The sequence below is a fragment of the Lepidochelys kempii genome, chromosome 10 (assembly GCF_965140285.1).
Source record: "Lepidochelys kempii isolate rLepKem1 chromosome 10, rLepKem1.hap1, whole genome shotgun sequence".
NCBI lineage: Eukaryota > Metazoa > Chordata > Testudines > Cheloniidae > Lepidochelys > Lepidochelys kempii.
Window position 1 is genome coordinate 8,998,146 of NC_136389.1, and position 15,268 is coordinate 9,013,413.

At 45.7% G+C, this 15,268-nt stretch overlaps 1 protein-coding gene across 1 annotated transcript; it reads left to right on the forward strand.

The window, feature by feature from the left end:
* The first annotated feature begins 8,994 nt into the window (after window positions 1–8,994).
* Window positions 8,995–12,724, forward strand: ATP5MF (ATP synthase membrane subunit f). The gene is made up of 4 exons (XM_073361894.1): window positions 8,995–9,098; window positions 9,948–10,055; window positions 11,904–12,020; window positions 12,534–12,724. Exons 1-4 carry the CDS (start codon window positions 9,083–9,085, stop codon window positions 12,560–12,562), a joined length of 270 nt encoding a protein of 89 aa, XP_073217995.1. The 5' UTR covers window positions 8,995–9,082; the 3' UTR covers window positions 12,563–12,724.
* The last annotated feature ends 2,544 nt before the right edge of the window (window positions 12,725–15,268 follow it).

The following is a 15,268-nucleotide window of genomic DNA, read 5'->3' on the forward strand; positions in this document are numbered from 1 at the left end:
AGTCCACCCATTTAAGTCAATGACAAAACTCCCATTAACTTCAATGGGATCCGGATCATATTAGTGAGATCTACTGCAGTACAACGGCTTCTTCTGCACGAATGGAGCTTCTTTTATCTTCCAGGGAGGGAAAACTGTACCTTAAAGCAGCAGATTCTGAGTTCCAATCTCAGCCAGATGTGTACATGCAATAGGTTAATGACCATAAAGCTGGGACGTCTATTGCCTTGAGTCATTTACATAGTGTCATTACCAAGGCCTGAGCAGATTAAAAAGGGCCAGTTAACTTATAGGCTGCACCTGAAGGAGAGTCAGGGCCTGATAAAGCCTAATTGAAGGTGCAGCCCTGCTGGGCAGAGGCAGGCTGGGCTTGTACAAAGTCAGGACATGGAGCACAAGAGGGGCTAGCAGGGAGGAGTTCTGCAGTCCCTGCTGAGGGAGAAAGGGAGCTGGCTAGGGATAAGAAGTAGTTTTAGGGGGGGTCATAAGCCCTTGGATCCTGCCCTGGACTACAGCATTGGTAAAGAAGCTGAGGGGGTGAAGCAGCCACTGGGAATGGAGGAAGCCTGGGCTGGGGCTGGAAATACAGTGGGGCAGGAAATGGAGAAGTGAGGTAGGAAGGAGCCCAGGGAAACAGCAACAAGGCTGGAGATTGAGTAGACCGTGGTTGCTAAGCATAGGGTCCCTGGCTGGAGGTCAGAGTAGTGGGTGGACCCGGGTTCCTCTACCAGCCACTGGGAAAGAGGTACCGGACCTGCACTTTGATCGGAAAACTGCCTGACCCTGCATGTGGACAGTTTGTCTAGGAGGACTTTGATACTCTGGAATGGGAGGATTAAATAGTGACCTGCCCGGAGGGTCAAGTCACAACGAGAGATGGGAGAACAGTGCGAGCAATCCATGAAAAGGGGTTCCAGAGTGGGCAAGAGCTAATTCCCAGACCCGGCTGCAAGGCAGTTCCCTAGCTGTGAGTGAGACCCATCACACATGCGCAACACATATTACCACACCTCCAGACTGATTCACAAAACCCTAAAGCACGGGATTAATCATTACTCTTGGGCTGTTGAAACTGGATAGCAGATTGGACTTCCAAAGTAGGCATCCCAAAGTCCCGCATTTTTCAGGAGGGAACTGTTACATTTCCCTGTTAACAGAAAAGGAATTAAAGGTACATGTGCACAGACCAACTCCCGCAAGTCTTTGTCTGCCTAGTTAGACCTTGCTTGGATCGTTGCTTTGTGTAATGACTGGAGAGCCACTTTCCCTAGGCTACTGAGATGTAAAGAGGAAACGTTTATTGCAAAATGTGAGGCAGCCAGTGGGTCTGGGCCATGGTTTAGAGATAAAGAAATGGCTTTTTTCCCCTCAGAAATAGAAGTCACTAAAAATAGCAGCTCCGCAGAAACAGGGCTGCCTGAAAATAGCCGTTTCTCAGGAGCAGGGCTGGCTGCTTCTGAAAGAAGTAGCTATTAATGTATAATTGTCCCTTAGGCTGGCATCCGAGAAAATGCTATCTATACAGAAATCTGAAATGAGATATATTCACAAGCAAGGAACAAGGGCATCTCTTAGTTGTCAACTGTCCTGTGAATGCCTGTAGATCACACTCGCTCAGTCAGGTCATAGGGATTGATCTGCTGTCACACATACCTAGATCCATCACCCGAGTAATTGTCCTGCACCTTCATTAAAACAGGGCTATAAGAACATAAGAATGGCCATACTGAGTCAGAAACAATGGTCCATCTAGCCCAATATCCTGTCTTCCAACTGTGTCCAATGGCAGATACTTCAAAGGGAATGAACAGAACAGAGTAATTATCAAGTGATCCATCCCCTGTTGTCCAATCCAAGCATCTGGCAGTAAGAGGCTTAAGGACACCCAGAGAATGGGGTTGCATCCCTGACCATCCCTAAGTCCATGGATGGACTTATCCTCCATTAACTTGTCTAATCTTTTTAACCCAGTTTTGGCCTTTGCAACATCCCCTGGCAATGAGTTCCACAGGTTGACTCTATGTTGTGTGAAGAAGTACTTCCTTTTATTTGTTTTTAAACTTGCTACCTATTAATTTCATTGGGTGACCTCTGGTTCTTGTGTTACATGAAGGAGTAAATAACCCTTCCTTATTCAATTTCTCCCCACTGTTCATGATTTTATAGACCTTCATCATATCCTCTTTTAGTCATCTCTTTTCCAAATTGAATAGTCCCAGTCTTTCCAATCTCTCCTTACATGGAAGCTGTTCCACATCCTTACACATTTTTGTGGCCCTTCTCTGTACCTTTTACCATTTCTAATATATCTTTGTTGAGATAGGGCAACCAGAACGTTATGTAGTATTCACGGTGTGAGCATACCATGGCTTTATATAGTGGCATTATGATATTTATTGTCTTATTATCAATCCCTTTCTTAATGGCCCCGGACATTGTTAGATTTTTTGACAACCGCTGCACATTGAGTGGATGTTTTCATAGAACTATCCACAATGACTCCATGATTTCTCTCTTGAGTGGTAAGAACTAATTTAGACCCCCCCACACCATTTTGTATGTCTAGTTGAGACTGTGTTTTCCAATGTGCATTACTTTGCATTTAGCAACATTGAATTTCATCTGCCATTTGTTGTCCAGTCACCAGGGCCAGATACTTTAATGGTCAAGACTGGTAAATAACAAAGCTAGGATAATGATATTGCAATCCACTCTCAGCTAACCTACCTAGGTTCTTATACCATGCCCAGCACAGTGATATCTGAGTGATATCTGAGTGATTTCAAATTTGTTAGTCTCTAAGGTGCCACAAGGACTCCTCCTTGTTTTTACAGTGATATCTGAGCACCTTACAAATATAAAGCCAACTTGGAAAGTTCAGAACTCTGTCTGCATCAGCTTCAGGTTCTGCAGCTGCATGCCCACCTGTGGAACCTAGCTCCAGTTTTCAGCCTTTTCAGTTCTCATGACCCAAAAACATCACCTGCCAGATCAGGGTCTTCAGAAGAAAGGCCTTGTGCTACTCCAGCCACTGTATTTCGTGACAATGGAGAAGCAGCAAGTGCTTATGAGATAGGAGACTGCTTGGCCAGTCTTTCTCTAAAATGTCTCAACCTCCCTTCTTGCTTCATCTCTGTCTTAACAGATCGTGTCTCAGGCCTCCTCTTTACCTTCCCAACCCAGACAGCCAATATCTCTGCAGCTGCCATCTTCCTCTTCTTCCTTTTCATCTTAGAGAAAACCCCACCTGAAAAAGAACTTCGGACCAAAAGAGAGAAGAGGAAGAGGCCCCAGGATATGAGGGCTTCCCAGGGCAGCCACTCTAAGGAAACATTAATGATAGCAAAGTGCTGAATGCGCTGGCTGCTGCTATGTTTTGCATGCCCTGTGTGCACCAAACTTAACACTATGCCTGCAGCCAAGCTATCATCTGCTGTGGTTGCCCCGAGATCTCAAAAGATAAGTAGGATTGGGTTGCATCACTACTTGGCTAGGAGACCTGCAAGTAACATCTTCCTGTTCTAGGGAGTTGTGCTAACAATTCATTAAGTGGTACCCGCCTCTCCAGTCAGTGGTAAACCAATATCCCATTAATGTGTTAGGTGGGAGGACAGTCTTCTGGTTGTGATGTAAAACTGAGGGTCTGATCACCAGGGCCATTGAAGAAACCGTAGTACTTTTTGTTAGCATAGGAAATTAATCCTTGTGTCCTGACCAAATTCCAATATAGATAATTGCAATCTGCCTGCTTGAATTCTCTCTGCAGTTTCAATTAGCTGTGGTAGCCTTCTTTACTTCCTGTCCTTATTGCTAAGTAGTGCTGCTCTGTGTTGCTAAACTGCTCCATTATAGCAATGGATGGAGGGGTCCTCATATATCCCTTACCTACCTTAATTCATTAATGTTTGTAAAGTGCTTTGAGGACCTCAGAGGGAAGGAGCTAGAGGAATGCAAAGTATCATTACTGTATGATAAAAGCTAAGTGTGGACCCTTTGCAGTTTGGATGGGTTTGATTTATGCAAATATTCTGCTACTTCAGTAATACAATAATAATATTAAATAATACTTTGCACTTCTGTAGTGCTCATCATCCAAGAATCTCAAAATATTTTACGAGGCACAAGGAAGTTATTATTATTATTTGTATTATCACAGCATGTAGGACCAGGACTCCTTTGTGCTAGGCACTGTACAAACCTTAATTTTAAACCACTTCTCATTCATCTGGCTATAAAACCTTTCTTTACTCAGGTCTCAGAGCAGCAGTTGTGTTAGTCTGTATCCGCAAAAAGAACAGGAGGACTTGTGGCATTTTTCTTTTAGTCTCTAAGGTGCCACGAGTACTCCTTTTCTTTACTCAGTGGCAGATTAGCCACTGGGCCAATGGGGCCCATGCCCAGGGGCCCCGGCCAATTCAGGGGCCCTGGAAAAATGGGCGCTGCCATGCCCCAATTTGCTCCGCCCACCTGGCGCTCCTGCAGGGTTTCTCCCGCTCCCTGGCAGGAGTGCCATGCGGGCGGGGGAAGCCCCCGCACCTTGACCCTGCTCCCCAGCAGGAGCATGGCGGGGGGGGGGGGGGCAGGACCCCGCGCCCCGACCTCATTTCACCGGCAGGAGCGGATTGCAGGAGGAAGGGGTCGGGAGGGGCCCCCACTTGCTCTGGCCCAGGGCCCCACAAAACCATAATCCGTGTCTGTCATTACTCTTTAGCTTACAATTGGCTTTCCCAATGAAGCATACTGAAATACTGTGCATCAAGGATGCTATATAAAAAGAAAAATGTTCATAGCATTGATTGAATTCTTTTACAAAACACTCTGTATATTTGATAGATGAAATCCCTGGTGTTTCCATGTGATTACTTGGGAAGTAACTTCCCACCATTTAGGAGGTCTCTGGAGAACTGCGTGAAAGCCTCAGGGCAGCACTTCAGGAGGCTATTATGTGTCCAGGAGGCTATTATGTGTCTCAGAACCACTGCACATATTTACATCTGGTAAATATTGTGCTCCGCTCAGGGTTGAGGTTGTTTAAAGACTAAAACTCACCTCCTCAAAACTTATTTAGGCACCTAACTCTCATTGATTTCCATGGAAGTTAGGAACCTAAACACCTTTAGGGCTCTGGGCCTAAACAGCTACTATCTCTACTCTTACTCTAAAAGAAGGTGGACAGTTCTTAATTGCCACCAGCCTGACATTGTCTTCTTTGCACAGTGCCGGGCACTTTTCCACAGGAAAGGACCTGATCCTACAGATTTTCCCCCTGCAAATTATCCTTGCTTACATGAATAGTCCCATTTCAGACAACAGAACTACATGCCTCAGGAAGGGAAGCAGGACTGAGCCTATAGAGTCTAGCAATATAAGAAAAAGGCCACATGAGAGGGCCACTTTAGCAATTAAAAAAAAAACATTACCGGTAAGTGCAATAATAAAATAAAACTTAATTGAATAGAAGGATTTTTAACTCATTTAACTGACCAGTGGGGAGGAATAATTCCTTTCACTGACTGAGCACATTACATTTTCCTAATACTGGTTCCTACTAATAACTAAAAGAAAATAAGCTATTCCATCCTTTTTCTTATTTAAGGGAGAGAGCATTCTTCTAAGTTAAGAAATTGATTAAGGCAAAATATGACCTGAACATGTAGAGCAGCAGAGGAGAAAGTCTATTAAACGGTAGAATAGTACTATCAGAATAAGTGGTAGCAAAGCTCGGGCCTTTCCTGGCACTCCAAAGGCACCGTGGACAGCTAGTCTCTGTTTCCTGCTGTATCATTTTGCTTTCGTAGAAAACCCAACGCTTATTCCATGAGTTTGAATTATGTCATTTTAAAACTTCTAGAGGTCGGGCTAATGTAGAGATTATTTCTCGACGAACAGTTCTGCTAAGCAAGGCTGACACCTGCTGGGGTTTTCTACTTGTTAAAATGATCATTCATTTAATCATATCTAGTTTCTCAGAATCTACACAGTAGGTGTATGTCCCTCCCTCCCCTCTGCATAAAGAGATCTCCTTGCTGCCCAGCCCACACATGCCCAGGGACCCCAACAGTGGGCACAGAAAATTAAACATGAAACAAATCTGGATGATCTGTTAATATTTATGGAAAGGAGGGAATAGCACTCATCACGGCAAGGCGCAGTTCCTGTAGGTAATATGCTAACTATCCTTACACTCTGCTGCCTCTGCAGAGGCATAGAAGTTCTTAGTTACGGCTTCTGCTGTACTAGTCGTTGGCCACTTTTGCCTGTGGTGCTGAAGGGTGGGATGGTTTTGACATGTAAAAAAAAGCCCGAAAGGGACGAAGATGGGACCACGTGATTCATTTTTCGCTTGACACATAATCACTAGTATATGAAAAGCTAGTGGCCTAACTCACCCCCTTCATCCTATAAGTAATTTAATAGCAGCGCGTACACAGCATCTGAGACCATTCTGTAAGATACAATCCTGAGACAGAAGAGGGATGTGGTGAGAGCACAGAGGTGTGGGGAACAGAAACAAGAGGAGTAGGAGGATCGATGGAGATGCTAATTACAAACCAAAATCCATGACGCCAGAAAGGGCCCAGAAAGAGATGGGGACTCTGCAGTGACAGGCTCTTTCCATCAATAAAATTAACATATTTTAGATGCTTTTAGGGTGAAGAGGCAGGTAGCGGGTCCTCAGCTTCAGAAACATTAAGAAACATTGGAGTAACATAGATAGAAAAAAAAGATCAAACCCTCCAACTCTCTAGTATTTTCGAAACGGTAAAAGAGAAAGAGCTTTATGGGTGTTTCACTCTCCAGCCCTTAGACTCCTGATATCATCTGAGCTGACAGTGCCAGGATAGTCCTGTTTTTGTTGCACTGATCCTACATCCTGGAAATGTCACTTGCAGGATATTAGCAAACCCCAAATAACTTTTGGGAGGGTTGTGAAACATTATTACACTGCAATGTTCTGATGTGATATGGCAACAATATCATGTAACTTCATCGCGTGGCGCTGCCATTTGGACATCATGTAACATTCTCCCATGTGGTTCTCAACCAGCGGTCCACTTGCGGCCCAATCGGCACACAGCTGTGGCCCATGTGACATCCTCAGGGTCATACAGGTAGTATATATATTGTGTGGATGCGGTCTGCATAACACATAGAGAGCTGCATATGTGGCCCACAATGGTAAATAGGTTGAGAACCACTGATCTAACCCATGTGATGTTTTCACATGACATGATGTCATTCGGATTCAGTGTCCTCACACTGCATTGTTCCTTGAGAACACTCATGTGACTTCATGATGACCAGACATGAAGTGATGATGATGCATTGCAACGTGATGGTTTCGTGAACAAAGATGTTCTAACATGATACAGGATTCATTGCCACAGAAAGTAACTGGACCCAAAAACTTAACAAGATTCTAAAAGGGTCTGGACCTTTACATGGCTAAGAAGAATATCCAAAGTTATAGTAGACCCCTTCTTTTACAAACTAATGGAGGATCAAAACGTTAATAAAATTAAACATCTCAAAAGTACAGAAGATACGGTGCATAAGTTGCAAAACGATGTACTGCATTGTTTTCTTTTTGTCCTTCAAAACACTGCAACGTGATTTCCAATGCACGGAGGGCATTGGAATGTTAAGGGATATTGACTTGGTCTTCATCAGCATTACTTTCATTATGTGATTACTGTTTTTCTCCCACAGGAAAAAAAATTCATATAACCAGTTACTCATAAAATTGGTGTTCATAAAATCGAGGTTCTACTGCATCATATTTGATAAATTTTGGAAGGGATATTACATCTCGTGTATTAAGCTATTCTCTGTTATGTTCCATGATGATGAGACTTAGGCCTTGTCTACACTACCGGGGAAATTTGATCTAAGCTACCAATTTGAGTTACGTGACTAGCATAACTCAAATCGACATAGCTTAGATCAATTTACCGCCTGCTCCACACTATGCGATGTTGATGTGAGACGCTCTCCCATTGACTCCCCCTACTCTTCTCGATCCGGTGGAGTACAGGGGTAGATGGGAGAGTGATCGGCAGTCGATTTAGCGGGTCTTCACTAGACCCGCTAAATCGACCGCGAAGACCCGCTAAATCGACCCCTGATGCATCGCTCGTCGATCCCCCTGTAAGTGTAGAGAAGCTGTTAATGTGGGGAATAGAGTTTCCCACATCTGCCTAGTGCAAGGCTCTTACATTTTCCACTGAAGCATCTGGTGTTGGCCACTATCAGCAGCAGGACGCTGGACCAGAATGGACCTTGGCTTTGATCCAGCCTGGCAATTCCTATGTTTCTATGTCTTTGCCTTGAGATGGTAGGTGATATTGCATGTAACTTGATCTTATTTGCATACAGAAATCATTGCATTGCATCAAGTTCTGCACGGAAGTCCTCATGCGGCCTCTCTGCAAGACGGCGTAGAGATGCACTGCGCAGACATTTCCGACGCAGGGTGATACCGCTTGGTCACGGGTCCAAGAGGTTACCCCGTGTCACCACGAGTCACTACGCTTTCACACGACTTCCGCCTCTTGCGTCCCTAGGTCGTGACAGTCTCACGCGAGGTGACGTCCGTTCGATACACGGCGCTGAGTCCGGCGAGGGGGAGAACGCGCAACGGAGCCGTTCTCAGGCCGACACGAGGCCGGGGTCACGTCTGGGGGAAAGTCCAGACGGTGCCCGGGCACAGCTGCTGCTGTGTGTCAGGCACCACACAAAGGTCGCCCCCCGAGAGCACAGGGCGGCCCCTGGGCGGGGTGCAGGGCCCGGGGAGGTGACCCGCAGGGGTCTGTTCACGGGGGGCGTCGCCTTGCAAGCGACACGTGGGTGGTCTGGTCACACCGGGGGGGGGAGGGGGGGCGGTGTCTCCTGGCACGTGACACGCGAGGGGGGGCCTGCTCGCCCGTGGCCAGGCAACCCCGCCCTCCCGATCATGGCGCCCCGCCCACGGCCGGCAGCGGCTGCCTCACTTCCGGCGTCTGAGCCCTTCCTCCCGTGAGTCTCAGCGCCGCGTCCCGCCCGTCTTCCTCTCTTGCGCACCGACACCCTGCGCAGCTGCAAGATGGCGGACCGGCCCGGTGAGTGCGGCCCCGGGGGCTCCAAGGTGACCGGAGGCGGCGGCTGGTTCCCGCCCAGCCCTGGGTCCAGGTCCTGCGGGCTGCCTCTGGCCCCAGCCCGGCCTCCGCAGCGTGACCCCTTCCCCCACAAAGGGACCCCCCCCATGCCCCCAGGATTCCCTCCCTCCAGTGCCTGGCCCTCCCCTGCCCCCCGTGCCCATCCCCACACCCCCAGGATCCCTGCCCCGTGCCCATCCCCTGGACGGGGGTCCCTGCCCCCCTTGCCCATCCCCACACCCCCAGGATCCCTGCCCCGTGCCCATCCCCTGGACGGGGATCCCTGCCCCCTTGCCCATCCCCTGGACAGGGGTCCTTGCTCACCCCACACCCCCAGGATCCCTGCCCCGTGCCCATCCCCTGGACGGGGATCCCTGCCCCCCTTGCCCATCCCCTGGACAGGGGTCCTTGCTCACCCCGCACCCCCAGGATCCCTGCCCCGTGCCCATCCCCTGGACGGGGATCCCTGCCCCCCTTGCCCATCCCCACACCCCCAGGATCCCTGCCCCGTGCCCATCCCCTGGACGGGGATCCCTGCCCCCTTGCCCATCCCCTGGACAGGGGTCCTTGCTCACCCCGCACCCCCAGGATCCCTGCCCCCCTTGCCCATCCCCTGGACGGGGATCCCTGCCCCCCTTGCCCATCCCCTGGACAGGGGTCCTTGCTCACCCCACACCCCCAGGAGCCCTGCCCCCGTTGCTCACCTCTTGGATCCCCTCCCTTCCCCTCCAATGTGATCCTCTCTGTCCCTGTCCCGGTGCTGCAGCTACTCCCAGACAAATGGGCACTGACTGGGCTTTCTCTATGTCTCAGTTCCCCTCAAAGATACCAGGCTGCTGGACGTGAAGCTGGGCCAGCTGCCCAGCTGGTTTGCAATGCGGAATTTCACCCCCTCCGGGCTGACTGGGGCTGTGCGAAGAGGTGAGTCTGCCCCATGAGCCAGCAGCGGTAGCCTTGGTAAAGGGCAATGCCAAGAGCTAGTGACGGCAAGGACAGATGTGGAGCTGCCCTGCCCTCTAGATCCTTTCCACATAGCCTAACCTTGCACACATTCTCAGATCCTGCTCAGAGCCAACTGCAGGATCTGGGCCTAAATGGCCATACCTGGCTTTGCTGGGGAGCATGAGGTGGTAGTATATGCCCCACCCATCCCCCACTCCTCTCAGACTTAGACCTTGTCTACCCATCACAGTGAAAAACAGCCTGCATCCACACTCGCTGCCGTGTGTAGATACACATGGCAATGAAAAGTTCTGGCAAGGGGGAGGCAGTGAGGAAGGGCTCTGACAGCTCTGCCTTTCCCAGCTGCTGGAGTTTCACTGTGGCAGCGGCATGCTAGACTTGTAGAGAGCCACATAGGGCATATACCCTAGAGTTCAGGCATGTTGGGTACTTAACCCTACTTGCCAGAGCTGTGCCTCATCATCTGTGGTGGTGTTTATACCTGTGGTAGCTGGGTGTGCAGCTTCTGTATCCTGCACATCACCACAAGCGTAGACCTACCCTCAGTGGGGAATGCTGCCCCTCGTTAAGGAAGTGGGAGTATCTCCTCTACTGAGGCTGACCAGCACCATGCACATATTTAAAAATACTGTCACCATCCTTCCCGTGAGGAAGAAACTTTGGCGCATAAGACAACCTCTAACTATTGTAGAGGTTAAGCAAAAATTTTCCCTGGAGACAGGTTATCCCACAATTGCCTGGTGCTGCTTCTGAAGCAGCTGGTACTGGCCACTGATGCAGACAGAATACCAAACTAGATGGCCGACTGATTGATTCAATATGTCAATTCTTATGTTCCTAAAACAGGCACAGAAATGTTGCCTTTTATAGTATATTGTTCTGTTCTTTTGAACGTGTGTGAATTCATTTAAGGTTGCTTTGTCAGCCTGTTCAGAGGTTTAATACGCTTTCAGTTTACATATCAATAAATAGATCTTTTAGAAGTTTTAAGTCAGTAAAATGGCCTGCTTATTCCTTAAAATTAGTGTGTGGGACCTGAATTTTATCACAAGAGGCAAATAAAATGTGTAATTTTAGGTGATGGTGGCTTGGTAAGAAACAAGCTTTTGGTAGAGATTAACATAATACAAAGACTAATGAAATTCAGTAACAATTTTGCAAAAACCCTAAGGACTAAGCAATTTCTAAATACTGTACTTCTGTGTAACTTCACGGTTTATGTAGGTGCCATATGCATCTTCAGATATCTTTAAACACATGTAGCTTCCAATGAGCTAAAGTATTCTTGACTAATCATAGTTGGGTAGACAGAGCATATAGTTCTTTAAAAAACTGGATAACTGGAGAAACAACTTTGATCTCATGGAAGTCACAGTAGTGTCTGGCTTGAAACAAGATACTGAGTCACTCTTACTCCTTTCCATACATGAGTCTAAAGCTAATACTAATCCTATTTTTCTTAACGTGAGAGTTGTCTTCTGGTAGTCTTGTTTCTTTAGTACAGTGGTTCTCAACCTGTGGCCCAGTCAGCACACAGCTGTGGCCCATGTGACATCCCCAGGGCCATACAGATAATATTGGATGCGGCCCACAATGATAAATAGGTTGAGAACCACTGCATTAGTATGTTTAGAAAAGAGCATCTATCATCTCCAGGGATTTTTTGTTGCATTTTTTCTCATCTGAATTTCTGTTGAAAGGGGTGCAGTAAGTAACTGTACAAAATGACTTTTGAGTCGTAAGTATAATTGTATACAGGGTCTAATTGACACTGAACCTAAGAAAATAACTCTCTCCCCTATTTAGGTTATGACAGCTACTTAAATAAGTACATCAATGTGAAGAAAGGGGGCATCGGTGGTATCGCTATGGTGCTTTTTGGTTATGTTGTTGTCAGCTACGTTTGGAACTATGAGCATTTGAGTAAGTAAAACCTTATTTTGTATGGTTGGGCACACTAGAATAGTCTGTAGAACTATTTGGGGAAAAACATTTTATTTCAAAAACTGTTCCTGGAAGAGGAAGCAAAGTGAGAGAGAGTGCTTAACTTTCTTATTTATATATCCGAGAAACACTGACAAGACACATACTAACAGATTGAGCATGGGACTAGGAATCGGGGGGCTAAATTCTAACCCGATTCTGCTGTTTTGCGACCTTCACTTAATTTTAACCAATGTAGAAAATGGGTCTAATACTTGCCTGTCAGAAGTTGTGAAGATGAATTAGCGGTTTGGTAATATTTAGGAATTAAATAATTTACAAAATAGTACTTGTGCTAATGGCGAACAAAGATGATCTCACTGCTTTTACTGTCCAGCAGTAGTCAACTGCCTGCTGTGTAGTGCAATCTTAGACTGTACTTTAAATACGTAAGTACTAAACATGGTCTTTATGACTTCAGCATACTGACTTGTTTTAATTTAAATAATGCAGAGCATGATCGTTGGAGGAAGTATCATTGAAACATTAACTTACTGCAGCAATGCAAGTTACAGCCCTGGACCTGGACTCAGCTGCTGGAACAACTTTCCCTGATGAAGGCATATAAGCCATTTTCACTGAATTCTGTACTGTTATAATTCCAGGCAGATTCTATGACCAATAAAATATGTACATTTAAGGTTGGTTGGTTTATGTAGCTAATATTCTTAATATTGTGAGACTTTCACTTTCTGGTGCTGAAAAGTGTGTGTGTCTTGTCGTCATCCCCCCCCGCCATGGTAGGTACAATGAAGATGGTTAGAAAGCCTTTTGCCATTTAATAATAAATAGGTCTAATGTGCAGAGCAAATGACTAAGGATAAGACTGATTAATCTTTAACTATTTTACTGAGCAGTATTACCACTGTATAGGGTACCTTCTACTTTAATGATCCCTTCACTTCAACCAAATTGGTGCAAATGTTACTGGTCAGAACTTGTTTTAACAGGATTCTTACTGTTGTGAGTGGAGCAAAGGAGAATTCAATTGTTTAAGATGCCAACAGACACTTTATTGTAGCCACAGATGCCTAAAACTCATAATCATGGTTGCCTCATACAAAACAAAATTTCTCTGCTGGAGGAACCCTTTCATCCTTTTTATTCTGTACTGTTCTACTAAGTAAGATCTCTGATCGTGGTTCTCTTCAATAGTATGTTGCCAAGCAGCTCCTGCCACTGGTCCTAAAAGGCTTCCATAGATGTGTGTAGAACTACAATGCCCAAGTGATGGTAAAGGCAGAATGAAAGCAAAAGAGTAGCCTGAATTTGAAATGGAATGTGACAGATTATTCTAAATCCCAGGGAAAAGCAACTATGCTAAAGCTATTGTAGGTTTTTTTTTTAAATAAAGGGGCGGGGTGGGGGGTTGGAGGTTAAATGAAACTTCTACAGCAGCAAAGTCTTGTTTGCCAGCTGATACTTCCAACCGTGATGGTGAAAGTCTAAATAAGCAATGGAGAGTACATGGTTGTCACTTAAAGCAGCACAGCTTTGATATACTCAGGACCATATACACTAACAAAACACATCAGTAAGTAATGATGCCACTGTGTTCAGAAGGATGCAGGGGCCCATGCTTTATGGATGAATTACAAGAGGTTGTTTATATAAAGCTAACAGTGATAAGTGTTTGATAACAGCTGCTAATGGGGTACAGAGGCTTACCTGTTAAGAACATGGTTAGAATAAAGGTCTTCCTAGAGGATAGCAGGGGGCACTTCTCTGTTCAGCCGTATTATAAAGATGTAATTACTGTCTGGCTTGAAAAAAATTACTAACACAAGCTGACTATAGTGAACTAAAGCATATCTGCATAAGAGTAAGTGTAGACTGGGTACTTGCTTAGAGCTGTAGAGTCTCTCACAGCCCTGTGCTGGAAGTATAAACACAAGTTTGGTACCTGTTTATACACTTCAGGAACAGAAGTCTTGACGTGTGTTCTGAAAAATGCAGAATGAGTAGTACAGTCAGCCAATTTACACTTGTGGATTTAATTTTAACTTTTAAGTCTGAATGTCCCACTGTGTACTAGAGGGAGTATCAGTAAGTACAGCTTCTACAAACTGACATGTTTTTTAAATTAATCAGTTTAAATCAACACAGGGCCTTATCTCTTCCCAGCCATACATTACCCTTTTCCTGAGAAATCACAATCTAATTTTCACAGCCAACTTTAAAACAGGAAGGAAAAAACAAAGGCAGATAGGCAAATGTAGACAGATGCTCGAGAACAGAAAAGGCTCACATATTCCAGATGCAGTAGTGGGGCTTTTTTTTTTTAATTCCCTTTGTCATTGGCCCTTTGAAATAAAGTCTTACAAAATTAAGGTGTTTTGGCTTGGAAAAACATGCTCCTAAGAGGATACTCTCACACTCAGAGTCCAATTTAAAAGCAATCTCAAGAAAATATAGTTCCATTTATGTTTCGAGAGCCTGTGAAGATAGTTGTGCAATTTGACTGCTTGTAGGAATGCCCACTAACTTCATCTGTTGGTATCCATACACTGTTACACCATCAAAGCTACTTCAGCTCTGAGTTCAGGGTTGCTGTGGTGAGAACAGACCTGCTCCTCTTCTACAGCCAACGCTTTCGTGATTTCAGCTAAAACCATAAATGTAAGTTCATTCCACTAGAAGTGGTTTTCACATACAAGGACCAACTTCTCACCCTGCAGAACAGCGAGGGGGAAATGCTTCCAGCCAAAGCATAAAAATTTTTATTGCAGTTGGACAAATACTTTACATCTTGGTACACAACATGTTATGTGAGCCATCAGAGCAGGTTAAGAAATCTCAGATTGAATAAGGGAACATGGGGCCTCCTTTCAAGGGCTGCATGACAAGCTCCCTCACTGAAGTGGGAGGCATTTCAAGTACTAGTTCTTCCAGTTTGTCTTCCTCCTTGCACAAGGATTAACAAAAGGTTGGAGGTTCCCAAACGCTATCCTTTACAGAAACACACTGGTGCAAGATGTGTATTATGCTGAATGTTGTATTGGTGAGGGCTTGCACGTCTATTTGCCTTTAGATCTACCTCCCAGCTAGGCTCAGTGAAAGAAGGCAGAGGCCAAGATCTATTTTAAAAGGTTAAAACATAAAAAATTGGACAGTTACAAAAATGTTTATCAGCAGCCAGCCTCTGGCCACAGTTCTTTCACTAATGGCGTTTAAAAAAAAAACAACCT

Excerpts from the sequence above, each read along its gene's own strand:
- ATP5MF (XM_073361894.1), top strand. Across the intron at positions 10,056-11,903 it reads GACTGGGGCTGTGCGAAGAG|GTTATGACAGCTACTTAAAT; the intron begins GTGAGTCTGCCC and ends TCCCCTATTTAG. Across the intron at positions 12,021-12,533 it reads TTGGAACTATGAGCATTTGA|AGCATGATCGTTGGAGGAAG; the intron begins GTAAGTAAAACC and ends TAAATAATGCAG.